This window comes from Mus caroli, unplaced genomic scaffold (assembly GCF_978045245.1).
Source record: "Mus caroli unplaced genomic scaffold, Mus_caroli_1 scaffold_7, whole genome shotgun sequence".
Taxonomy (NCBI): Eukaryota; Metazoa; Chordata; class Mammalia; order Rodentia; family Muridae; genus Mus; species Mus caroli.
In genome coordinates this window covers 110547081-110574960 of record NW_028227262.1, presented here as the reverse complement: position 1 = coordinate 110574960, position 27880 = coordinate 110547081, and the positions used below count along the sequence as shown (strand labels likewise).

General features: G+C 47.8%; 1 protein-coding gene across 3 annotated transcripts in view; it reads left to right on the top strand.

Annotated features, from left to right (window-relative positions):
• Tbxas1 (thromboxane A synthase 1) overlaps positions 1-27880 on the top strand; it is a 168723-nt gene that overhangs the window by 129519 nt on the left and 11324 nt on the right. For all 3 annotated transcript variants that reach the window (XM_029478679.1, XM_021165134.2, XM_085840687.1), the window contains one exon: positions 25191-25282. In XM_029478679.1, the coding sequence (XP_029334539.1) occupies positions 25191-25282 (92 nt within the window). The remainder of the gene's footprint in view (positions 1-25190; positions 25283-27880) is intronic.

Here is a 27880-nt window from a genome sequence, read left to right as displayed (position 1 = left end):
GTTAACAGAGGTCATGTGCCCTTTGCAAGGCTTGACCCTTCCTTCCAGAATAGAAACGGGCACCTCCTCCATCAGCTGTGCCACAACCTTAAGAAGCAGTCACCCAAGGGTAGGTACACACATATAAGCATGGTACCCAGGAAATAAAGGCTTTATAATTGAAAGTCGTCAGCTACAGAGCTAATTCAAATCCAGCCTAGGCTATCTGAAAAGGGTATTTGTCTCAGGAAATAAATAAACAAATAAACAAATATAAATAAATAAATGGAAAGGAAGAAAAAGGAAAGAAATATAGTGGGTTATTTTATTTATTTATTTATTTATTTATTTATCATTCAGGAAGGTGAGGTCTCTAAATGAGCCAATCAAGTGCACCTGTCTAAGGATAGCTAATGATATACACCTATGTCTGCTTGAACATTAAATTAGCCAACTGGTGGGACATCAGACTAGAGATGTCTTTCTCCTTGTGTATGACTGCCCCAAGAGACAGAATGACAGATTTTTCAGATAGAGCCCCTCCTCCTGGTGAGTTCCTTGAGCACAGGTGATCAGGCCAGGAGGCGCCATTCTTGGGCAAAGGGCAGGGGTACACATCTCCCGACAGCCATAGAAACCACCACTCCCGGGACCGTTCTCCAGGGTCCTGGACAGAAGGAACTTCCTGAGTCACTTACACAAGGAGGCCAGGCTCCAGTGATCAGGCATAGGTAGTCAGCTGCCTCAAAATGCAGAGCTAAACCCTTAGCAGGAGATGTCATTTTCCCCTAAATGTCATATATACAATTTTTACTGGGGTGTGATGACAGAGAGTGAATAACTTAACATAAATTTGCATAATGCAATACAGCTGTTAATTTATGATCATATTAAAGCGCAAAGTTTTTTAGTTGGAGGCATTTTAAAGTCTTAATCTTCTAAATTTCCCTCTGTTTGCTCTGTTTATTACTTAAAGCTGCCAAATAAAACACAGGTATCTGCTTCAATTTGAATCCCAGATGAGCCACGACTAATTTTTTTAGTGTATCTCACTCAGCGTTTGAGATATACTTTTAAAATGTATGTGTTTTATTCTGATATTTACAGTTAACTGGATGCTTCTGTTTCGACTCTAAAATGGGGAAGTCTGCAGAGACAGCTTAGCCCCAGGGTCTTTGCTCCCGGAGCAGGAGCAGGGGGATTATCACCAGGGATAATGCCCGCTGCAGGGAACTTACGCCTTTATGTTGTGAGGGAGGCTGGTCCTCTGAGGAACACTAACAGAGTTAAATGAATCAGACTATACAGGTGTCCCAGTGCAAAAGGGGAAACTGAGGCAGGTAATATATGTGAGCATACCTGAGAACACCAGGATATAAAAATGAGGGCATAACCTGCAGTGGTGGTGATGGTGGGGTGGTGTTTTGGTTGCTGTGTGTGTGTGTATATGTATGTTTATGTGGATGTGTGTGTGTGTGTAATTGTGTATGTATATGTGTGTGTACGTGTGTATGTGTGTGCGCGCATATGTGTATATTGTATATGTATGTGTATATGTGATGTGTATGTGCATATGTATATGTGTGTGTGTGTATATGTGTGTGTGTCCTGCATTTATTCACTTATTTATTCATTTAATTAGGTTTTGTATTTTTATGCTGTGGTTCAGCTGTATTTCGTTTTGTTTGGGACAGAATATCTCTATGTATTCCTGGCTGTTCTAGGATTAACTAAGTAAGACCAGGATGACCTTAAACTTGAGCAATCCTCCTGACTCTGCTTCCCTGTCATCCCCTGTGACAGGATTACAAGCATGTGCCATCATGCCTGGCTACTACAGCATTGTAAATGTTGGTCTTCACCCCTTAAACCGAATTCAAAGATCCCTACAGGATCATGATGCCCTGTTTTGAAAAGCCCTGAGTTTACACGTTCACCAACCAGGAAAGTGAATGGAGAGGTTAAGAATAATCCACAAGGTAGAGAGATAGCTCAGTGAGTAACAGGGCTTTTGTGAAGCATAAGGTCATGGGTTTGGACCCCAGGACCCACATACAGAGTGCACCACATCCCCAGTTCTGTGGGCACAGAGATAGAAGACTCACTGGAGCTGGCTCGTTGCCAGCCTCGCTCTGGGTTCAGTAAGAGACCCTGCCTCAGAAGAACTAGGCAAGATATCAGAGGGCCACACATATACACATGCACACACACAGACACATAGACACACACACACAGACACACACACACACACACAGAGACACACACACACACACGTGCATGCATGAATCCATTTTACAAATAAAGAAATATGTCAGACCAGTTAAGATTTTCCCAAATGTGCTCATCTGTAACAAAGCAGGGTCTAGATCTTCAGACTGCCAACTCCTGAGCCTGGGTTGTGAGTCTCACTCCCTCCTCTTCCTAGCCTGGTCTTTGAGTTGTAATGAACACTCGGGGACCTTCTGCTGCATCCTTCATCTCTACATTACTGGGACAAGACTAGCTTATCATGTCATCTCAAATGTCATCTCCTCAGATCTCTAAACTGCACATTTCTGAGCTGATCACCTCATAGCTGTGGCTTCTACTTAACTTCAACAGCGTTAAATCTCATTTATCCTGGTTCTGGCCATTCTGTCTTCAGCATTTTCCTGATAATCCTGTCTCACTGTCTCCATGCCTCAGCAGAGCTTGACAGCGAGTCTCCCATGTGCCACTGCTAGGACTGTCACTGTCGATGGCATGAGACAAATGCAGTGAGTAACTACTGCATGGTGTTACAGGCTCACAGTGTCCTACGCAGTTGCCATGATCCCCTTTAGAGTCCAGAATATAGAGCCGCAGAGGTTCCAGGTGCTTTCCTTAAGGCTGTGATGCAAATCTACAATTTCGCCTCCTCCAAATCTTAGGCTGAGCTGAGTCTTGCAAAGAAATCAACTGACAGGAAAAGCCAGCAAGCTAAGAGATGCCCACATGTGTTATATATTTTCTTTCTATCCCTACCCAGAATCCTCTTAAATCTTACCTTCTCCTTGGGAATGCCATGGAATCTCTTCATGGGCTCTCCATTCCGTGCGTATTTTCTTTTGGGTTGTGACAGGCGAGTCCCAAGGAAACCCTTGTTTCCTGAGCATTTTCCCATGCCTCAGAAGTAATGGCCATCTCTCCCACAGGATCCAAACCCAGTGTTCCTTCAGATGTTTTTATTAGCTCAGTGACCAGTGTATGGGGAGAGGCAGGTTGGCACTCTCTTTCCATTCCGTGGGAAACACTTTCCACCCTGTCCCTCTTGACCCTGGCATCTGTTTCGTGAGCTGCCAGGAAACCCCATGGGGCAGCAGAGCAAGGCCAGCAACCTGCACCCAGCAAGCTGACATGGACACTCAGCCTGCATCCTCTGAGTCCCCCAGCCTGTCACCAGTGTCACCTTCACCCAGCCTGCGGTGCCAAGCTCTGAGTCTTAACTCCCTACTGAAAGGCTCCTTACCCAGCCAGACGACCCCATACTGGGAACAATACTGATCCTCCTAGAGCCTAAGTCCTCACCTGATAAAGGGGACAGTAATGTCATTTGCTCCTCAAGCTGCAAGCCTGAGGAAATTGGCTAGCATGGGAAGCGCTGAGCACACAGCCTGCTGCCGCCCAGACTTCTGATCTCTCTCCTGTCACATTGTGTTATTCCTACCTCAAATCGGCTACAAACCTCAGGCACATGTCCCTTACATGCACCCCCTGCTGCTCTGTCATTGAGATTCTGGTACTACACACACACACACACACACACACAGAGAGAGAGAGAGAGAGAGAGAGAGAGAACACCCACCCTCCCCTGCCACTTTCTTTTTGCTGGCAACTTTTCCTACTCTGCTTTTAAATTCACCTCTGACATCCTATTTTCCCAGGACACGGTTTTCTTCCAGAGGCCAACAAAACAATGCTCAAATCAGAAAGCATGGGTGGATACCAGCCACCGAGGTTCCAGAACCCTCAGTCTCTACAAGAGATTGCTCTGTCCATTCCTGCCTACTATACCAGAAATAAGAAACTCCCCTCTACCTGGGGATGGGGGGATGGGCAGCCTGTGGCCGATAACCTTCCACTCTTAGCTAAACTCCTCTAAAGAGGGGCAGCCTGTACCTTTCTGGCATTGCTAATCTCTCCCCAGATAGGGAGGCCTCATGTCTACTGCCCATCATGTGCCTGTGACTGTATCCCTCTGGGTGCAGAGCATGCAGCAGACCCCATATGCGAAGGCGCGATGCAGAGCTGAAGGTCGCTTTCATGATATTCATTTCCAGAAGGTCGGGGTGGCCCCATCACTGACCCATTATCACGTCACCATTGAATGCATCTAAATTCATAGCCATCACTGTGACCCTGTGTCACGAGAAGCCCTATACGTTTATGACACAGTGAGTAGAAATGGCGCTTCCCTTTATTTTCTCCCTGAGTTAAGTCTTTTGGCTATTCTTCTAGTTCATGATCAATTATCTTGTGTCTCCCTCAAATCCTCTCTTTAAAACATCTTGTCCTTTACCTTTACATTTGCTAATGGGGTGCAAACCATCGTCCACAGGCTGGAAGCTCTGTTCCAGGAGGCACCTGTGCCAGCATCCTCGATGCCCAATACAGTGTCTGGAGCATCATGGGTATCCTGATGGACCATTCATCACCCAAAACCATGCTACCCTCTCCAACTTTACCTTTCCCTGTGTGCAGGGAACTAAGGGGTCCTCACTAGTGACGCCAGTTAGCCTACTTTCAAGGAGCCTGTTCCCAAGGTCACCTCATAGAAGCCTCCTCCACGTACAGTGGGAGATGTGCAGTGAGCATTCGATGAGCCTCTTCAGAAAAAGATTGGGTCAGGTCCATCTACAAAGGCTGCCTGAGATGAAGGGGCCTCCAACGGGACAGGGGGGAGGCAGAACAGAAATAGCGAGTGTCCACTGAGCTTCCTTATGCAGACACTGTCTTCTGAGCCATCCTTGAATGGAGGTTTGTGCTGACTCAGCTCCGTGCAGCAAGCAAGGCCAGCACTTCTCTCTTGCACTAGGTGAGAAACTGCAGCTGTCAGAGTCGGCTCAGGCCGCCCAGCTGGCGAATGGTGAAGCAAATTTAAACTCTGTGTATGCTTCTAGTATTCAGTACTAGTTCCCAGGGTGGAATTTGAAGTTGACGGCAGGAAACCCTGGAAGAATTTCCCCAGCAATCTGTAAGGAGTAGTCTTGGTCGAATGTTCCAGAAACTACCATCTTGAGCTTGGCAGCTTGGATCTAAAGCGGCCCCGTCTCTCAAAGGGTTTCCCATCCTTGGCTACACCCTGGACTCACCCTGGAGAGCTTGCTGCCTTTGGCTCCCTGCACCCTCAGTGTCTTGCGAAACGGGTGTGTGAGGCTTAGCCACAAACTCCCCTGGTCACTCCAGGTAGGCTCAAGGAATGGCAAACAACACAAGACGAAGCTAGCTGTCCCTTTCTGTCCACCAGAGCTCAGCACTCGGTGGCACCCTGGGAAGAAGTCTCATTTCCACACTGCCCACCAAGACTGAAGGCCCGTCCCTGATACCATGCCATTCAACGCACTTCCAGTTTCATTCTTACATTTGGGGCCTCTGAGCCTAAGGCAGCCATGCAATTATAAAACACACACCTGATGGGGTGGAATCCTTTCTGTTAAGACTACTCATCCGAGAGAAAGGCAACTCCAGGTATACAAAGTAATTAGTTCCAGGCAGTTGTGTCTTTGTTCTGTGTGACAAACAAACAAACAAACAAACAAAAACTACTTTGGGACACAATCCTGAAAATGAGAGCCAGGTCACCCTTGCCTTGACCTAGATGACTCAGGGCCATGAGAACCTCCCAGACTTCAAAGAGTAGCAATGTGCCTGAGAAGAGATGCCACTCTCCTATCAGGGGCGCTCTTCATCTTTTAAGATTCAACTCCCAAACCAGAAATCCACCCACCTGCCAAGTCTAAGTTTGGGGAAAGAACATTATTTTCTTAGCTATGTGAGGAAACACCACAGCATCCTAGGGACTGAGCCCAAAGTAGGCAGACATCAAGTCATATGCCCAGGGTTGCCCAGCCCTCAGAGTCCAGTCATAGCTGCATATGGAAGACAAAGGCCAGCACAGGCAGCCTATACACCAGGTGCATCGAGAGAGGTATTGTTTTAGCTTTTAAATATGTGCTAATTGCTAGATTTAAGGAATTATAATTCTACAAAGATCTAGGTCCTAGCTTTTTCTTGAAGCAATGGAAACTTGGGCTAACTTCAGCCCCTCCCTTCCGGCAGCATCAGACAAGGGCAGTTTCCACCTGCAGTCAGGCCAGATGCCAGCAGCCCTTCCACATCACACCCATGGCCTCTGGGCCCCAGCTCACAGCGTCACAGTGCTTCCTGGTGCTCCACAGGGTTTACATCACCATCGGGCTGTGATCTTGCTCCTGTCCCTGCATTCTGAGCCCCAGAAGCAGGTCCTTGTCTGCTGTACATCCAATCTCTCTACCTTGCACAGACGGGACACACCTCTGCTTGCCTCCGCCTCTGAAGCTCTCTCTGAGCCTTGGCGCAGGTGTATCGACTCCTAAAATGCTTGTGGCACTTGAGTGATTCACGGGGGCCATTCTAAAGAACTCTAGATGCCAGCTCCTGAACTTGCCAACCCCGGGTGCAGGCCACAGGGCAGAGCAGGCTCTATGGCTCCCTGTCTGGTAGACATGGGGATGTTCTTGTATGCAGACGGCCCTTGTATGCAGGCTTTATGCAGGCGGCCCTTGGTGGCTGTCCCTGCTTGTCTGGCTGGCAAGGAGAATTGAGTTTGCTCAGCCATCTGCTCTAGGGCCATGTGCCAACCAAAGTAGGACCAGTTAGTCATGCTTGGTGACCTATAAGCAGAGAGAGAGAGGGCACACAGAGTGAACAGGGAACCTTTAGAAGAGGCCGGTGATGTCCCTCTCCTGCCTTCATTTGGGGCCACTTCTTCTCACCCTGCAGGTCCTTAGCAGAAATAAAGACAGTACTTAGTGTGATATTTTCACTACTTTCCAAATAGATTCACATGTCTGGTTAAACTTCTCAAGGGTGATCCTGTTGGTCCTGGGGAGATTTTTGAAAAGAAGCTGTGCTAGCTGAGGTGACAGAGGATAAACAAATGGGGCCAGAGCGCTCTCCAACCACCACAAATTAGACTGTGAAGACACCAAGATGGGTAACTACCACTCACATGAGCTCGATGCCAGAGGACTCCACCACACTCAGGGAGGGCCGACGCTCAAGGCTAAGGAAACCAGCTCTATGTAGCTAACCACACTGTTAATCTAGGGCTGCAGGATTCTGGTCCCTTCCAGAAGAACTGCCCAGCCCCGTGCTAACTGGGACCAGCACTCACCAGTCAAAGCAGCCTGTCTCATGCATTGTGCCAGGTCCAAAGAGAGAGGTCCCACATGGTCTTTGCAGTGGCTTCTGCAGCTGAGGAAGCAGAGTCCGCACAGCATCTTTCCTACTCTTGGCCGGAGCTCTACATTCAAGAGCATAGTCCTGGCCTCTCCTCCCCATATTTACCCTCCCTGACTCCTAAGACCCCAGTCCCAAGAGGGACTCTGCCTGCCTGGCTGACACTCCATCTTATGAGGCATCTGCCATGGACTGTTCCCTGGCCTCTTCTCTCCTGTATCTTTCTTTTCTCAAAGTTCAGTTTTTATTCACTCCATGCCACAAACCCCTTTTGCCAGATGCTACCATCTGTCCTTTCCTATGGATCTTACCATAAATTCCCCAGCCTCCGTCCCTCATCTCTAAACTACATGGCACAGGTGACAGTCACCCACAGAACTCTGAGGACCTAGAACTCCCCTTTCTCATAAATGGTGTCACTGGCTCTGTTCCCACTCCACCCCCAGGTTTGGCATCTCTCCATCCCAACCCTATCCTCATTTTAGCACGCCACCCTACCCCTTGTGCAGGACCAAGGTTCCGAACGGTGATCCTGCAAACGCCCGTAAGGTCTCCCAGCTTGTGTGCCCGGGGTACGGGGTATGCTTGTCCCTACGTGACACTCCTCCTTCATTACCCAACTCAGCAGCCCAGACTTAGAGCTGTTCATCTCAGCTCACCCATGCAGCAGCCGTCCCCACAGACCTGCAGCCTGTTAGTGATTCACGACTGTGTTCTCCCAAAATTCATCCTACACCCTAGTTCTGACACCTAAGACCTCCTATCTTGGTCCCTAGAGGGCTCTAACTCAGCTGGGCCCACCCCTCAGGATTGCTGGTGGCCTCCTGGCCCTCTCACCTCTAACACACACATGCACACACGCACATACACGCTCTTCCTTCCCTACTCTCTTTACTACCCTACCTTCCCAGTGTCTGTGTATATGGCCATGCACTTGACTTCAGCTTGTGGCTGCCTGGTCCAATGATCCAGAGGGAGAAAAATCTACAGCAGGTTGGCCCTCCCCAGGGGCCTCCCAGATGTGACTTGGAACGCCACCTCTGATAGCTAGAGCCACCCTCTCAGCCACTCTGACTAAGTCCCTTTGGGCAGCCTTGCCCCTGGGTGGGGTCAGATACACTTGAGACTGTAGGGTGCAGAGCCAGGCGTCCATGTGTGCACGAGGCCCAGAACCAGAGCAGCAGGCATCGAGACAAAAGAAACACAAGACTCTAAGATCCCCAGCCAAAACAAATTGCCCTCATTAACACGGGCCTCCACCACCATCTCTGGGCTGGGACCAGGCTGAAGTGAGGCAGAAACCACAGAAGAGCGTGTGCCAATAAAACGGCAATAAACATGCAGCGGCAATGGAACACGGTTCAGCGTTGTTCCAAAACCTTGTTTAACTGCTTTTATTGTTTCTGTGTGAGAGAACACAAATGCATTTGGAAAATTGCTTCAGCGTCAGGCTCCTGCTCTCTGAGGAAAGGCTTCCCAATGTCCCCCCCACCCCCACCCCACCCAAGGCGGATCCTGACCTTCACGGGGTCCCCATGAAAGCCACGGGGCTCTCCCTTCCACTAGCTCCCATCCACTAGCATGTCCCTATGCCCTTGGCTCCAGGGACTGTGCATGGGCCATCTCTATTCATACTCTCCACAGTGCTGGGTGCAGAGCAGAGACAGCCGGCACTCAGCCATAGACAAGGAAGTGCACAGACCTGAAGGGGTCCCATGGGAAGCTAAATGGAGCCTTGTGAGGCAGACAACATTCTTATTAGGGAAGAAGGTTTATTTCTGAAAGAATCCATCACTGAAATAAACCCATGAGCTGAGGATCTCCTGTCATGAGTGACTGAGGGGTGACTTGTTCTCATGGGGCCATAGTCATCCCTTTGGGGGTTTTCCCACATTAGAACAGCCCAGTCAACAGAAACAAGAAAGCCAAAGGAGGGTTCCCAGAGCAAGACCCAGAGCTGGGACTGGTGCAAGGCCCGGGATATCAGGAAGCTCTAAAAAGAACAGGTGGAGTGGCCTGTGTGAGAATCCTTGCATGCCACAGGCTCAGGTGGCCTAGGAAATGAGGAGGGGCTTTTCTGAGGGCATTGAGAATTGAGGAGCAGGGGGGGAGACCCTTCCCACACCAGGAAAGATGCAGAGACCTGGGGCCTCTGTGTTCCCCCTGCAGTACCCTGGGGCCTCTGTGCTCCTCCTGCAGTGCTCCGTGGGTGAATCATGAGAAAGAAGTAGGAGGGTGCACGAAGAACCTGCATCTCCCTCAGAGCCCACTGTGACCTCCACAGGTTCTGTGGCCACAAGTTACAGGGAGAGGAGAGGAACCACAGCCCCTCTGGAGAGGCCAGTGGGAGTCTATCTGCCGAGAGGCTGGCAGCCGGCTTCACTGGGCCTCAGCCAGAAATGAGGAGTCTGAATGCACGGAGCAGCTACTTTGAGCAATTACTAAACCATGGTCTATGGAAAATAAGACTCTGAGACAGGTGCTGTCCCTGATTAAATCCCCACCCCAAATTAATTAAAAAAACAAAAAACAAAAAAACCAAAAACCACCTTTCTCCCACAAGCTTCGTTCTGTTTCACTTCCTGCTGGAGAAGGGGCGTGGCATAGGAGGGAAATTCAGGCCATCCTTCTCTCTGGGCCTTGCTGCTCTTAATTTTGCTGTTGCAGAGGCCACTCTCGGCAAGAAGTCCTTCTCATGAGAGCCACCAGCTACAGAGAAAGACCTAAAATAGCACTAGGTGGAAAGGAGACAGGCGGCAGGGTCACGCGAGGGTGTAAGCATCATAGAACCTCAGAAACAGCCCTAGGTTCGCCCCGGCGTCCCCACTGCCACCTAAACTCTGGAGCATCCCTTTCCTCCTGTGTGACGTGGGCTGCCGCTGGAAGGGTGCACCCGTTACTCCTCTATGTGAAATTTGCTGTGCTAAAATACCATATCCAGACACAACTTGCAATTGATGGTGCTTACAGTTCCAGAGGAAGAGTCCATAATAGTGGGGGATGGGGGTGGGGGTGGAGGCGCGGCAGCCGGATGAGATCCCCTCTCTATAGCACGTAGGGAGCAAGTCTATGACCATCAAAGTCCACCCCCAATGACGTACTTCCTCCAGCAAAACTGTACCTTCTAAAGCTCCATCACATCCCCAAATATATGACTAACAGGGAACCGAGTATTCAGATACATGAGCCTTCGGGGATATTAATATGGGGGATATTACTCATTCAACCCAACAAAGTGTTAGCTGTCTTCGGGACAGGGGCATCATCAGCCTTGCACAAATCCTGCAGTTCATAAAGTGCCACAGAATTATAGTAATATTAATAATATAATATATTAATATTATAATATTAAATATATAATTGGATATTTGATATGTAATTAGATATTTACTATGTTATATAGATATATAACAATATATGTCCACTATCTAGTATATAATATAAAATTAAACATATGCATAATTATATTTTTTTGCCAAGAAAATAGAGCATGATAGTGGAGACTTATAGTATATGTGTATGTGTGTGTGTGTGTGTGTGTGTGTATATATATATATATATATATATATATATATATATATATAGTGTGTGTGTGTATTCAAACAAATAACAAAAACCACAAAAACTGTAAAGCACTTGTAACTGTTGTAACTGGGGCCGGGTAAATGTTACAGAGCAACTGACCCAATGCCATTTTCTTCCAGAAAGCAGCAAGTAGACCTTGCTACTTAGATGAGCAGCTGCTCTGACTGCACTGGGGTTCTGGGTACATAAAATAAGTATTGAACCCACAAGACCTCAGAGTTTCCTTCCTGAGTTCCTTGACTGGTCTCCAGACCCACACACACCCCTGAGAGCATTGGTCTAACCACATATCTTTCAGCTTAGCATGGTCAGGACCACCCTCAAGCAGCCAGACTGGCAAGCAAGAATAAGATGTCCAGTTAAATCTGCATTTCAGATAAGCAATGCATGATATTCCTATAACACAAGAATGTCCTGTGCAGTATTACACACACACACACACACACACACACACACATGCATGCACACAAACAGCTTAAATAAAAAGCACTTTTGGTCTAAAATCAGGTGGCTGTAGCAAAATCACCATAGGCTGGAGGCTGGAACAACAGACAGCAGCTTCGGGTCTGGGAAGTTCCAGAATGAAAGGGCTGGCAGACCCAGGTCCTAGGAAGCTCTTGCATCAGGGTCCATACCTTCTCTCTGAATACTCTCAGGGCTTTTCTTGGTGCTCCCCAGAGAGAGGAAGGAGGGCAGGTGCACTCGCCCACACTGCCTGCTTGTGAACACTAGTGTGAACGCAGGATGCTGAGGAATGCAAAGTCACACTACTCGAGTTTGCCTCCTATTCCGTTGATCCAGAGCAGACCTGACTTCATCCCTCAAGTACACTGTCTTGCATGGGACTTTCTGTGGTCTCCCGAGGAGGATATACCACCGCGGGGACTCGGACTTCGGTGAACCGAAGTTCAGCTCAGACAAGAACACTGGCTCAGCATGGGTGAGGTCCCAGGAACCTTCATCTCTAACACAGCCAAGCAAGAAAGGGGGGACAAAGGGGGAAAGAGAACAGAGCAGAGAGAACACATCCAGCCGTGTATAGCTGGGTTTTCTTTCGCTGGTTTTGCTGTTAAATGCGTCCCTCTCTAGCACTATTCGCAGAAAGCATGCTGCTGAGCCTGCATCTATTGGCCTGGGCTCTGAAGCTGCCTCTGCCTCTCCTTTGCTGAGCACTTTGAGCTGTTTCACCTGTCTGGCCTGTGGTTCCTCAAGACAGGGTTACATTTCTAGAACCTGGGGATTTCCTCTGTGTTTTCTTTGAAGTGTCCCATGATTGATAACCAGTGTCAGCAAGAATATTGGTGTCTAACTCTCCTCTCCTGAGCTGGTGCACAAAAATGCCTGCAGAGGCTGGAGGGGTCGTGCAGCAGTTAAAAGCACAAACTGTTCTTGTAGGGAACCAGGTTTGAGTTTTCATCATGTCTAAAGTGGCTTGCAACTCCAGTCCCGGGGGATCTAGCGCTCTCTTCTGGCCTTCACAGGCACTGCATGCAAGTGAATGCACTTGCTGAATAAACAGCCAAGCAGACACATACATACATGCATACATACATACTTACATACATATTTACATACATATAAAATCAAAGTAAGTAAATAAAAAGAGCCTCAATTCTCAATGATTCTTAAAATCTGGTACCAGATACTATTTGGGCCTCTAGATACTACTCTTGGACAACAAGGGTTTATCTTAATGGAGGAGAGCATTTTCCCTGCCTGGCTTGGACTTGTCCCTCCTCCCCACTTATACCCTGGCCTTTGAAAATAGACTGAGTGGACAATAGGGATCTGAACATGTGTGTGTGTGTGTGTGTGTGTGTGTGTGTGTGTGTGTGTGTAGGGGGATTCCTATTCTAATAAATCTCATCATGGTGGAGATTTTTTTTCCCAGAAAATTCTGAGCCCAGACAATGGCTCATTTATTTGAAGTCATATTCAAAGCAACAGAACTCCAGGTCAACAAGAAGGATTTCTCTGATCTTAGAGTTGATTGCAAAGGGATTTACGACTCACGGACGGGGGTGGGGTGGGGTGGGGAGCCATTTAATGATAGATTCTGGGCAGGTGGAAGGTGACCTTGCAAACAAACCTAAGATAGTCTGCTGGAAATGCTGTGACATGCTGTGGGACAAGGCCCACCTACGGCAGTGTGAGACAGAAGCCCAGGAGCTCTGCCTGGGAGGATGTTTGGGTAAATATTTGGGCAGCCTTTGGCTACTGCTGCTACACTGGTGAACTGTACTGGAGACCAGAGGAAATGGCTCTTGTCTCCCAGGCCCTCCAATGATACATTTTGATAAACATCCAGACAGGCTGACTCTGGCTCAAGCTATGTGAATATTATCACATATTCCACAACCAGCAGAGAGCACGCTCCAGGCAAGGTGGCAGAGAGGGGGCAGGAAGCAGGAGGGCGGGAGAGGTCTAGAACTGGCTGTCTAAATTTAACAGGCAGTGGCTTTTAGGCCAAGTGGATAAAAAATAAATTCCAGTGCTCAGAGCTCTTATCTTTGTTTACCATTTCTCCAAACAGTGAGTGACCTACTCTGACTCTCAGGGTAGATTATCAACAAAAAGCACACAGGAAGTAGGGGTGGGTGGACGGTAAATCGTGGACCACTCCTCCTTCCCTTCCCGTGGCATTTACTTGGTCTGTCAGAGTGACTAAAATATGCTAGGGTCACAGAACTGTCTTTGAGCAGATGAGGTACATCCCTGGCACATCAAACCAACTCAGAGGTGAGGGCACCTTGGGGTCACCGACCAATTAACAAAGGTACCTGCTGATAGCACACAGCATTTCCCTGCCACATACGTGACCTACGGCATGTGACAGACCCACTCTTGTTCCCTGCATTTGGTCTGTTCCCAGTTCTTGCAGGACTCAGGACATATGAGTTTCATATTATTCCCTGTTGCTCACGTCTTCTGTCCACCCTTGGTCTGCTCACTGGTGTCTGTTCTGGCCCAGCTCCTCCTCTAGCTGGCAATGCACTAACCTTCCATAGTCCTGACCCTGGCCCTTGATAAGGGGTGACCCATGTACTCATCAGCTTTTTGTCACAAAAGCAAATACTCAAGAAGGTCAATTAGTAAAGAGAAGAAGGGCTGTTTGGGCTCCCAATGATGAGGGTTACAGTCCTGGTTATTGGCCTTGGTTGCCTAGAACAAGCAGGATTCGGTGAAGTGAAGCCTTCATCTCATGGCTGAGATGTTAACAGAAGAGGAATGGGCTGGGGTCCCTCTATCCCCTTCAAGGTCAACCTTCTAACAACCGGATGACCTCACTCTAAGCCCCACCTCCTGCAATCTCACTTCTTCCAGAGAGCTCAGGACTGCTGCTTTCCTGGATGAGCCTCGAATGGACTGTCAGAGAGGGTTTAGAGCCAGATTACAGCAATCTGAGACGTTGTTCAGAGTCCCATACTTTCTAGTGACCCAGCCACCACCACTGGGCAGTAGCGAAGGCTCAGGCCCTCTGCTTTTCTCTCTCTTAATTCCCAAAGACACAGATACTTTGTGTGACTGCGTTTCATCTTCCCACTTCTAGGCACAAGCTGCTGTCCCTAGGGGGTAGGATGGGAACCCTAACATAGATCTTTAGGAACCAATGCCTCCTCTATCTATCCTGTGGATCCTGTTTCCATCTTTCTCTCAGTCACCAGCAGTGAAGCCTGTGGACCTCTATCTCCCAAGCCTCCCCTCCCCTCTACTCTTCTCTTATAACAGTGGTTGTGATGCCCAGGCTGCATGTGAGAATCCCCTGAGGAGATTGGAAAACAACACCAATTGACGATGAATGTCTGGGGGGGGGGGGTGACCCCACCCCATCCTAGCCCCAGCAGACAGCACCAAGATGGAGGTGCCTAGCTTGCATTCTCAGGCTGTGCCTGGAGCTCACTGTTTCTGCAATAACCCGCTGCCTTGTTTCCCAGCTCCTCCTGCTCCATCTATTCTTCCTGTCCTTGTCAGATCACAAAAAATACCATTGTCACTGTATTACCTCCACTCCTCAGAAGCCAACAGTGGCCCCACCAGAACAATAAATCTTTGCATGAACAAATGAATGGCTTCCACGGCACACAATGAATCCCATATGCTCTGGGACTGCATCTTATCTCCCCTTCTCCACCCTCCCCACCTCCCACAGGCTGCTATGCAATGCCTATCTGTGGAATGAGTGAATAAATACATTTTCTCTGCAAATTAAATGCAGTCCACTCTTCCTCCACACCCAGAGAGCAGGCCGGGTGATTTCACGATCATTTACAAAAGGGCTTATTTCTCTAAGCATCGAATACAATCAGCTCTGAGTGATTCATGCTAATGGAGAGGACGGAATGCTAAATATTATAAAACAGCAGCTAATTCAAAAGCGTAAATTTGCTTGATGCCAGAATGCACTTTTGCTCATGAGTGCTTTCAGTGCATTTGATAATTGGGACAATTTTTTAAAATATACTTTTTTTTTTAGATATGTCTGATCTGTCCCCATCTCCCCCTATACCACCCCAAGACACATACTAGTAGAATAAACAATTCAACTCCCAAAACAGCACCCAATTTTGTTGCCTCAACCCTTTCCCAGGATGGTTCAAACTGCTAGACCTCAGACTGTCAAAATGGGTCGAGGGAAGCCATGGGAGGAAACATGGAGTTGGAATAAATAGGAAAAACTTAGATGTTAACTTGCTTTTTTAAGGATTCATCCCAAAAATTTCAGGCATCACAACCCATTCGTAGAACAGTTTGAAATATCTACTGCTACTGAGCCCACACATATTTAGTACCCTGCCGTTTATTCCTGGACACATACCCCAGGAACCTGTGTACAAGCTCACCCCAAACCATAGGTAAGAATATTTACATCAGCTCTGTTCATGGTGGCCTCCAAACTGGGAGACACCCACAAGGGACAGGATGGACCCATGGCTATGTATGCCCAGTAATGACGGCACACGCGAGCGTGTGCTTCGTGGCAGCATCCCTGACTAGTATGTACAATGCCCTGGGTTCCATCCTGAGCACAAAAGAAACAGCAAGAGGCATAGGGGGTGTTACAACTACAGCTACGCTCAACACAGATAGATCACAGGCAAGTCTGAGGAAATGGCGCAGACTTGGAGCCTGCTTACTAAGCCTGCCACTGACAAAAGCCATAGGGGACAGGGAGGCAAAACCATTTCTCTGTCAGGTACTTCTGAAATGGCTGGGACAGGAGTGGGGCACAGAGCACTACAGAGTTCTGGAATGTCCTGTGTCTTGGTTTGGAAGAGGGGAAGAAGGCCGAGGTAGGCCAAAAGGCTTAGGATTAAAGGCCTGGACTCGGTCTCAAGTCTGCTTTTTACTAGCCATGTGGCCTGGAACGAGATATTAAATCTCTAGGGGGATGGGGGAAGGATCCATTACAAGATGACAAAGGTTGGCCTGCGTCTCTCAGGGCAGTTCTGAGGACTGAATGGTAGGCAGACATGGGATCTCTGATGAATAGAACAGAACCTCACAGGAGGAAATCCTATGGTTTTTATTCTGTAAAGGCAAATCCTACAGAGGGATGGCACGGCCGATGACGTTCAACCTGGGGCCTTAGGTGGAGAGGGATGGTGGTGGTGGTGGTGGTGGTGGTGATGGTGATGATGTGTGTGTGTTTGTTCATATGTGCATGTGCACATATGTGTGTGGTGTGTGTACATGAATATGATATGTTTGTGTATGGTATGTGGTATGTATGTGTGTGTGTGGTATGTGGTGTGTATAGATATGGTATATGTCTATGGGGTGTGTGTATGTATATGGTGTGTGTGTGGTATATGGTATATGTATGTGGTATGTGTGAGGTATGTGGTGTATGTATGTAGTGTGTGTGTGGTATGTGATATATGTATGTGGTGTGTGTGTATGTATGTATGTGGTATATTATGTATGTGTGTGGTATGTGGTGTATGTATGTGTGTGTGATATGTATGGTGTGTGTATGTATGTGTGTTGTGTGTGTGTGGTATGTATGTGGTGTATATGTGTGTATGTATGTATGTGGTGTACGTATGAATGTGTGTGGTGTGTGTGTGTGTGTGTGTGGTATGTGTATGGGTGCACTATGCCTGTGCAAGTATTATATCTCCTTTCGTTTGTCCCCTCAGCTAATTCCTTAATGGCCTTGGCCTTCCAGCCCAGGCACACCTGAAATAATCCCTTTGTTTGTGTGAGATGAATTCTGGCTCTTGTCTTTTAATGTGGATATAAATAGATGCCATGTTCATGCTCTTTGTGGCTTCCTCTAAGCTATGAATGTATTTCTGCCTCTAACTGCCAAATTCTCTAAAACTAGCACACAATACTTTCAGAACATTGCTACATAAGCCAGGGAACTTAAGAGAAGAGTGTATGCATGAATGAGCACACACACACACACACACACACACACCCCACATCCAGGCCCTGTGCTTCCCACAGGAACCCACTATGAAATCTCAGAGATGAACCCTCAGTTGGGAGAAGTTAGAGGAAGCAGTGAGACCACAGGCCAGACAGGAACATCCAAGCCAGGCAGGGAGACCCCAGGAATGGCAGTGTCTTAGTCAGAGTTTCTATTGCTGTGATGAAACACCATGACCACGAAGCAAGCTGGGGAGGAAAGGGTTTATTCAGCTTACACTTCCACATTGCTGTTCATCACCAACGGAAGTCAGGACAGGAACTCAAGCAGGGCAGGAACCTAGAGGCAGGAGCTGAAACAGAGTCCGTGGAGGGGTGCTGCTTCCTTGCTTGCTTCCCCTGGCTTGCTTAGCCAGCCTTCTTATAGAACCCAGGACCACCAGCTCAGGGACAGCACCACCCACCTTGAGCTGAGCCCTCCCCGCCTTGATCACTAATTGAGAAAATGCCTTACAGCTGGATCTCATGGAGGCATTTCCTCAACTGAGGCTCCTTCCTCTCTGGTGACTCTAACTTGTATCTAGTGAACACACAAAAACCAGCCAGTACAGACAGGGAGAGGTCAGACCATGTGCCTCAAGGTGGGGTTTGCTCCTCAGTTTGTGGTCAAGGGACAGGGCTGAGGCCATCATATTTCCCACAGATCGGTTTTATGCAATGGTCTGTGCTCCCTGGAGAGTCCCTGGGCCTGGGACCTTTTCTTCCTGTGTCTGTATTTCCCCCTACATTTATAAGATTTCTAATTCCCTGCTTCTAGAGAGAAAGGAGACATCACTAGGCTCTGTTTGTACAACGCAGGAGTAGCCATGGGGGGAGGGGGGGTATCAATATCACGTGATGCTGCTGGAGCGTAACAATCAGAGCCAGCCATTTTCATTTCTGTTGACAAAACAAGAAAATGTTAATGTTTCCATTAGGTCCCTGAATCTACAGGAGAAAAGTCTTTGTAAATCAATGTTCTTATTTTCATTTACACTGCAGGTCACATCTGTGCACACAGCTAGTCCATGGCTATGTGTCAATCTATGAGTAAGTGTCTGTGTCTAGCTTTCAAAGAACACGATTAACACAATACATTCATACACACACACACAAAATAAATGTAACGGGGGAGGGGTAAAAAGTCTAAAGGCTGCCAGGAAAGGGAAATATTGTTCTCCACTTAAAAGATGTGCCAATGACCTGGGTGTGGTGACACATACCTCTAATCCCAGCACTTGGGAAACTGAGGCAGGAGGATCACATGTTCACGGCCACCTAGGGCTACAAGGCAAAAAAGACCCTATGTCAAAAAAGGAAGCAAAACAAAACAAAAATTAAACAGCATTTAATAAGTTCAATGTAGGGTGCTGGAGACATGGCTCAGAGGTTAACAGCACCTGCAGAGGACCTCTTGCAGAGCACCCTGGCATCCATGTGCTAGATCTCAACCATCCGTAACTCCAGTTCCAGGGGACTCTGTTGCCCTCACACAGACATACAGACAGGCAAAACATCAATGGACATGAGGTAAGAATAAATTAATTTTTAAAAAGAGGCCCAAAACAAAAGAAATAAAGCTAGAATTTACCATCCAGTGAAGACCAAACATAAATGAAAATCTCTCTAAAAATCAAGGGATCGTCACGTGCGAGTGTGAACGTGGGGGAGGCCCCATGCACTTTTCAAATTTCCATTTTCCTGATATTTAATTTTCTCCTTTCTAGGAGCACAGAAATTCATTTTATAAAGCAAATCCCCGTTGATATGACTTTAATAAGCCTTGGGAATCCCTTTCTTACTAACACTCCTTACAGAAGACAGATCCCCTTCTCAAAAGGAGTCCTGCCAGTGGGTGTACCCCACCACAAACACCAACCAGTTTGTCACAGTGTCCTGCCAGTGGGTGTACCCCACCACAAACACCAACCAGTTTGTCACAGTGTCCTGCCAGTGGGTGTACCCCACCATAAACACCAACCAGTTTGTCACAGTGTCCTGCCAGTGGGTGTACCTCACCACAAACACCAACCAGTTTGTCACAGTGTCCAGAAGCTGACACTTCCATCATTCATTTGCCCTTCCTTTGAGTTGGGCTGGGGCATCCGAGGGGAACTACTGATGGCGCCCTGGGCAGCGGGGCCAAGGCTGGAGCTGTAGTACGACCCATTCAGAACTGTGTCCGTCACTTGTGGAACATGGTGGCTCCCCAAGGACTGGCCAGGAAGAGGGACAGATGGGGCCTCTTCACAGGTGAGAGGTGGGTTTCAGATTCCTTACTTCTAAGTCTGGAGGCTGCAGAATCCAGTGTGACTTCATAATAGCTTTCTGAAACGTAGATGTTTGACATGTTGCCTGGCTGGAAGTAAGCGAATATTCCTACTCAGCTCTCATAGTGATCCTGGTCCTCCCATCTCACTGTCCCCTTAATCTCCTGCCCTCTGTCCCCACTTCCTGGACATCCTCATGAATATTAAGCAACTGTTAGAAACTGGGACAACAGCCTGGGGTGGGCCAGTCATAGCTCAGTGTAGTCCCTCTGCCTCTTCCTACTATGCAGACAGGACAGGACAGGTGTGTGTGCGCATGCGTGTGTGTGTGTGTGTGTGTGTGTGTGTGTGTGTGTGTGGGAGAGAGAGAGAGAGAGAGAGAGAGATCAGCATTCTTATTCATGTTTGTACACGTGGAGGTCAGAGGTTAACATGAGGTAGCTGTCATTCTCTACCCATGATCCCCCCTTCTCCCCCTGAGACAGGGTTTGTCATCAGATCTAGATCATGCCATGTCAGCTAGACTGGTTTGTCAGTGTTTTCTGGAATCCTCCATCTCTGTCCCCGTTCCTAGGGCACAGAGAAGGCTGCCGTGCCTAGTTTTTATATGGGTGTTAGGGATCTGAACTTGGGTCTTTGAGCTTGTTCCACAAGCACTTACGCACTGAGCCATCTCACCAGCTCCAGCAGATGCTATTTCTATTTTAAACATGTTGAGTGAGCCTCCAGCCTTTTCTTCCAAGGACACTTGGGGAGAGGGAGGGGGACGTATTTTATCTCTTTGAAACAGGATTTCTCACTGAACCTGGAGCTTGCTAATTTGGTTAGACCAGCGGCCATCAAGACCCAGGTTTGCTCCTGTCTCTTGTTCACTGGTGTCGGGATGACAGAAGTGGTCCTCAACCTGTGGGTTGTGACCTCTTTGGGGACCCCAGGGGTTGCCTAAGACCATCTACATATATGATATTTACATCACAATTCATAACATTTCATCACTACACTAAAAACAAAATGAGCCATGATTCTTTCAAAACAGCCAATTGCCCTGATGGAGCCGTAGTATTTGTCTTATCCTCATTTGACGTATCATCCACACACTTTTCTTTATGACGGCCAGCATGGGCATGCCTCCCTCTGGGTCCCCAGGGATGTGTGTCCCTCTCATCTCCCATCTCACCTGCGTCCACTTGCTCACACCATGGCTGAACTGGGGAGCCGAGGAGAGCAATGAGCCAGTGTGCGATCGTGCACCTCTTGTGCCTGGCTCAGGGCTCACAGTCTGGGTAAAGGAATGAATGGTTCCCCAAGCTGAATGAGAAGCTCTGTTCCCCACAAGCCTCTCCTCTACAACACCAGTGACGTCCCGTTGCCATGATCTGTTAGAAGTGTGGCTCCCCTTGTCACTCTGGATCTCTGGCACCACGCCCAGCAGCTGTCTAAGGTGTTCACAGTGAGTGCCCTGGTAGAAGGTGCTCAGAACACACTCTCAGCAAGACTCTGGGCTCACAGGTTTCCTCCCTGGCTCTCATTTTTCCTCCCCTGTATCATGAAGAAGTCAGATACAATGATTTCTATGGTCCCTTTCAGGAACTGGGGTGTCCCCATTTACCATCCGTTTGCTGCCCTCTGCTGGCAGCTCAGCTCAGGCCCTTTGTGTCCCGGAGATCCTGGACTTTTGTTGCCTGGCCTGGATCTAACTCAGATGAAGGGTGTGTTTCTTTTTACCTTGTGTGCTTACTTTTCCTATGCTGGGGTCACGGGTGCACCTGAGTCAAAGTTTAAGGGCAGTGAAAGCCAGTGCAGAGAAAGAATAAATGAAGGTGTTGACTTTATAATGAAGGCATCAGTTAACCCACCCAATGAGCTCCTCCCTTTTAACAAATCCAGACAGTTTATAATCACATAAGTTTAGTTGGGAGCCAGCACCATTTATCCATCAGAGAAACAGCTCCTACATCTAATTTATATATATATATATATATATATATATATATATATATATATATTGTATATATATGTGTATATATATATACACACACACATACATATATATGCATAATACATACATACATATACATACATACATACATACATACATACAATTCATGTTTTGTATATGTATGTGTGAGATATATGTATGTGTGTGTGTGTGTGTAGAGGGAAAGGGAGAGAGAGAGTTCTATATTGTGGTATAGTCACCATGTCCCTTCCTTCCTACCTCTCTTTCTTCTTTTCTCTCACATTCTAGCATTTGTTAGGACTCCTGTGGCTGCAGATAGCAGGGTTCAAAGTATCACTGACTTGGTCCACGAGTGGGAACCTGCCCGGAACAGACAGGACCAAGAATTCTATGAGGCACCAGGAAATGATCTCTGTCCTTGGCCTCTGCCTCTCACTTTACATCTACTTTGTTTCTTCCTTGAACCAACTGGTATTTTGTGCTCACTAACCCACAAAGCAGAAGGCGGCCACCAACAGCTCATGATATACCCACTTTCAACTCCAGGCTCCTTTTTCTCTGTCCCAATCCAGTTTTCTACACTGGTCCCCTTGGACTAACTAGTCACGTCTTCCAGAGCTGAGTACACAATTTGTAAGGCCTAAAGTGAAATGCAAACATGGGGCTCTTTACTGGAAAGGCAGGAGGACTGCTGAGCATTCGGGTGGAGCACGGCTCACTTTTCTCCAAGGTCTCTCGTTTGCCATGGTGCTGTTTCATTTCTACTCAGTCATCCTTAGTAAAGAAAAAAAAAATCACCTACACTTTCAATTATTTCCTTGAATTTTTCCACCCATCTTTATATCATACAAAGCCCGTTTCCAAAGTCACAGGCAGAACCACAGAAGTAGCGCAATTCATGTTTTGTGAAGTCAACAGCCAGAGGACACAAACACAAACCAAACGGCTGAAGATGGAAAGCAAAAGAGAAAGTACCCCCAGAACCCCCAAACTTCTTCAGACCTGGGCTGAGGAAGTGCAGACCTTCACAGGTGTCCTGAACCCCAGTCCCAAGCCTGACTGCAGGTAGGGTCTGGGAACGTCAGGCCAGGTGTCTCCCCTTCTCCCAGTCCCCGCAGCAGAGCACTACCTTCCAGGAGTCTTGGATCTGTGCACCCTCTGGCCAGTCCCACCACATACCCATGCTTTTCCAGCTGGAAGCTAAGATGACCACATGGTCACCCCAAGACGCTGCAATAGAAGTGAACCCCATTCACATTTTCTCATATCTGTGTCAAGGGTCAGGACAGAGAAAGCAACTGAGAACTCCTCTAGGGAGGCAACAGGGGGAGGGGCAGGGAGCAGCCATCCAAGCCCCAGAACAAGTACCCAAGCTCTTTCCCACTTCACCCCAGAACGCACATCTAACAGTGAGGTTATGAGGAGTCTCAGGACAACAATCACAGAGCACCAGTCACACACACGGGGCCTAGGATGGAGATGGAAATGTGATAAGAACCCCCAAGTGGAGGTGGGCAAGCGTTGGGAAAGCCAGGCAATGGCTGACATTTTAAATACCACAAAGTGCAAATATCTCCCTCGCCTTCCAAACTCATGAGCATTCACAGACAGGGGGTGCAACCACCTATGTGTGCTGCAACCTGGCATGGCGATCCATCACTAACGGCTGTGTTGTATTGAGTGGCTGAACCATCATAGATCAGCTCAAGTATTTCTTATAGGCTTCAAGACTCCAGGTGTCCTGGCACAGCCTCCTCTCCTGCCACTAGGTTTCTGCATTTTATAGCAGTTTCCCAGGTAACACTGTAGCTGCCTCAGGACTAGCATCAGAGACTAGCAGTGCCCCACCTGGTGGAATGGCCTTGTGGTCCTCTGGTTCTGAGCCTCTTTCCTGCAAATAGAGTAAAACCTCCTGGGGTGGGTCTGTGGAGACTGACAGGTGTAGGATGGACTTGGTCTGTGGGCTGCCTCTTGCTGCTCTGCAGAGGAGGGGGGCACAGAAGAAAGCCCTCCCCCACAACTGAAAGGAGCGAGGCTGTCACCCAGTGTGTTCGATACTTTTCTCCCTTGCTATGGCAAAACTCCTGACACAAGCGACATTTGGAAGAAAGGATTGCTCTCACGGTCTCGGTGAGTTTGGTCCACCTCAGTGGTAATGGCACAGTAGAGTGATAGGAACTTCAGTGGCATTTGTTCTTAAGACCAGGAACTAGGCTTTAACAACCAAGGCCTGCCTCTAGTTACCTACTTCCAGAAGCTAGGCTTCACCTCTTAAAGGGGCCTGACTGCTCTAATTAATGGTCTCTCCCATCTGGAGAAACAAACATTCAAAACACGAGCCTTCGAGAACATTTCAGAGATGAACAGTAACACCTGTCAAACAGAAACACACACACACACACACACAGTACCCTGCCCCACCCACGGGGTACCCATTCCCTGGTGACTACCCACACACTAATCTGTCCTCCCCTTAAGAGTCACCAGATGTCACCAGAACCATGACAACTGCACCCCCCACCAAATTTAACCAGTCTTTTCCAACTTCTAATCTGATGTGCGAGAAACAGAATATTACTATTTTGCAATTTTTTTCATTGTGACTTATATTCCTCCTCTTGGGCTTTGCCTTTTTCATACCCTTTGACAGCTTTTTGTCTGAGCTGTCTCTTCTTGCTGGTATATAATAGCTTTGGAGGGTTGTGTCAACTGTTCATCCTTGCTAACTGTTGCAAGCTTTTATTCTCTGCTGCATCTCTGTGTGTCTCTTAGCTTTACTGCTGTACCAATTACCATCCAGGTGACAGCCTCTCAGAGATGCAGGGGCGGGGGGCGGGGAGGGGGGAGCTGCCACCTTGCTTTGCTGGGTGGATTAAACAAGAGCACGGGCTTGCCATGCTTCGCCATGCCATCAGCTCCCAATAAATGGGACTGGAACTGTAGTCTCAGAGTCTGCCTTTGTTGCTTTTCCTGTTGCTGTGATCAAAATACTGACAAGGCCTAAGGGGAAATGGTTTATTTTAGGTTTCAGTTCCAAGATAGAGCCCATCGTGGTGGAGAAGTCACAGAGAACAATGAAAGCACGAATGCCAATGCTCAACTTGCTTCCCCCACTCCACAGGCCAGAATCCCAGCGCAGGGAACGGTGTCACCCACAGTGGGCGGTTCTTCCCCCACAATTAACCCTATCAAGATAACACACTGCAAGCCCATCTCCCAGCTGACTTTCCCTTCGGTCGAGTTGACAACACAAACCCTCACACCAGATCTCTGCCAAGGTACAGCCAAAGACCGTCAAGTCAAAGGCTGCACTTGTTTTTCTTCAGTAATGTAAAAAACCAAGAAATAAAACACACAGAGCATGCTGGGGGCTACCGTGAGGCCATCTGGATGGGATCTCCTCCTCCTCTTGTGGGACTTTCGTAGAAATGTTTATTGAAGTTGGAATCAGAGCTCATGAAAAAAGACCAAGAGCTGTGAGATTCCTTCTAACACAACCTCCTTTTGTCTGCTTCCTGCCTCAGCCAGCCCCTGAGTACCACAGCCTGCAGGAAGGTCTGCCGTATCTGGACATGGTGATTTCAGAGACCCTGAGGATGTACCCACCAGCTTTCAGGTATGTCTGTGGCCCCCTGAGCATCACCGTTTGGGGCCTTCACTGTCTACCCGGTATCACACATCCCTAAAGGGCTGGGTTGGTTAGGTTCCTGGGTTTCTTTGTATCCTTTGGGGCACCAGATACAAGGCCTGAGAAGTCTGGCCCATTCTCCTATAGGTTAACTGCCTTTACCAAACATCACTAGCCTTTGCATGGCTTTTCTTCTCAGCCCAACCCTGTCTCTTTGGCCTCCTAGCCTTTGGTGGAATCTGCCTTCGTCCCTGACCATTGATCCATCCACCCTTCACTCATTCATCACCTGTACATTCTGTGTAGGCTGAAAAATTAGCCTATACACAAAACAGGCCAAAGCTCCTGCCCCTGGAGGGGGTATTTAGCAGAGGACCACCTACTAGAATGTTCCTTCCCTGGTGTTCCAGCTCCTTGCTGGAGCTCTTACATAAGAGTTCTTGCAAAAAATTTCATAGTAAGTATTTCTTTTTTCAAAGACTTAGTGTGTGTGTGTGGGGGGGGGGGGGGTGCTCGCTCTCACGGGCTTATGTGCACCACTAGCAAGGACTATGTTTTTTAATGTTTATTTTTCTGTACATGTGTACCTGTGTGGGTTTATGGGCACCACTTGCTTGCAGGTGCCAGCAGAGGCTGAAGGGCATCAGAGCCCCTGGGACTGGAGTTTCAGGAAGTTGTAAGCCATCTGATATTGATGCTGGGAACTGAACCTGGAGAACAATAAGCGCTCTTAACGACTGAGCCTTTTCTCTAGCTCCACAGTGAGGGCTTCTGCCTGGCATGCCAGCACTCTGAGCTGGAGCTGTCCTACATATTTACATTCTTGGGCACAATTCAGCACTCATAACAGATCACTAATGCATCATCACACCAACCTGCAAATCAGATCAGTAACCAGGTCGACTTCTTGCGAACTCTCCCAAACCAAGTGTCCCAGGGGGAAAGGCATCTTAACCAGGGTCCCTTGAAGGCAGTGAGACCGTGAGCAGACTTCATTGAAATAGCACGAACCACTGAATCATACCTGACAAACTTCACTCAGCACTCTTTCAAATCCACACAGACCATATGGAGATAGCTTTTGTCATTTTTGAGAGAAAATGTGATTTGAGGGTAGCTCAAAGGGATGTTTGAAACCAGAAACATGACAGCTGTATATACAGATATAATCCAAAATGCACAGGCCTGCAAATATACGAAGCTGCTGCCGTGCAGTTGAGGGTCTCCATACACATCAGCTCAGTAATTCAAAGGCTTCCTTCTTGCTCTTCTGATGCTGGCATGAAGACTGAAGTAAGTCTATGGCCCTCCTGTGGCTTTCTGAGGAGCCACAAGTAACCTGATGTCCAATCCTTCCTTCTTCATGAGTTATATCCAGCTTTCCTCCCACGGGATTTGCAGGCAGCTGGTATGCGCTGCAAAATGCAAATTCAAAATGAAATTCGAAACAAATTGTTCACTAGTAAAAAGAGAGCAAGGCTGCTTCAAGGACCATCTCTGAGTCCCGGGAAATGACTGACAGCGGGGGGTCAGGTCTTGCAAGAGTTGCTGAGATTCCTGGAAAAGAGGAAACTGGCTGAGCTCAACAGCTGTCTCACCACAGCAGGAGGAAAATTATATAAACGGGCCAAAACCATATCTTTTCAGGCTGGGTGTAGTGGTGCACACCTTTAACCCCAGCATTCAGAAGCAGAAGCAGGCAGACCTCTGTAAGCTCCAGGTCAGCTCGACAACATAATGAGAACCTAACTCAAATTTAAAAAAAGAAAACCAAAAATCATTTCCCAGATCTAAACCCAATCAAGAATTCATCTCATGGCCAGACATGGCAGTGCACCCCTATAATCCTAGATAACACCTGAGCAGCTGAGCCAAAAGGAGCGTGAGTTACAGGCTAGCTTGAACTGCATACAAAGATCCTATCTTTAAAAATAAATAAATAAATAAAATTCCCTCCCCACCTCCCAAGGTCTCATCTAGGTGACACATTAAGGAATGAAAGGACCAGGCTCTAAAATAAAACCCACAGGGACAGACACTTCCGCATGTGGATACTGCCCCAAAGCCTCCTGATTGTAACTTAATATTTCTGTCCCTATCTAGCTTTCAAATGAATGAGACTCAGACTGATTTATTTATTTAACTTTTGTGCAATTGCTGTGTAAATTACCCCAGTCAAATTTTCTAATAGCTAGACTGGCTACTTCCCCAACTGTGCTCCCTAAATACTTGCTGTGTGAGTCTTCTAGCGGTCTGTCCTGGGGGTGGGGGGCATTTCATTCAGGCACTTGTTCCTGGTCCATCTCATCTAACAGAGACTTCTTATTCCCTGTGTCCTCTTCCTCCTCTTTTCTCCTCCTGGTTCCTACCTGTGAACCCCAGCCAGGTAACTCGAAGGCTGCCTCCTTCTATCCTCCCCAGTTGTCTTAGTCAGGGTTTCTATTCCTGCACAAACATCATGACCAAGAAGCAAGTTGGGGAGGAAAGGGTTTATTCAGCTTACTCTTCCACACTGCTGTTGATCACCAAAGGAAGTCAGGACTGGAACTCAAGCAGGTCAGGAAACAGGAGCTGATGCAGAGGCCA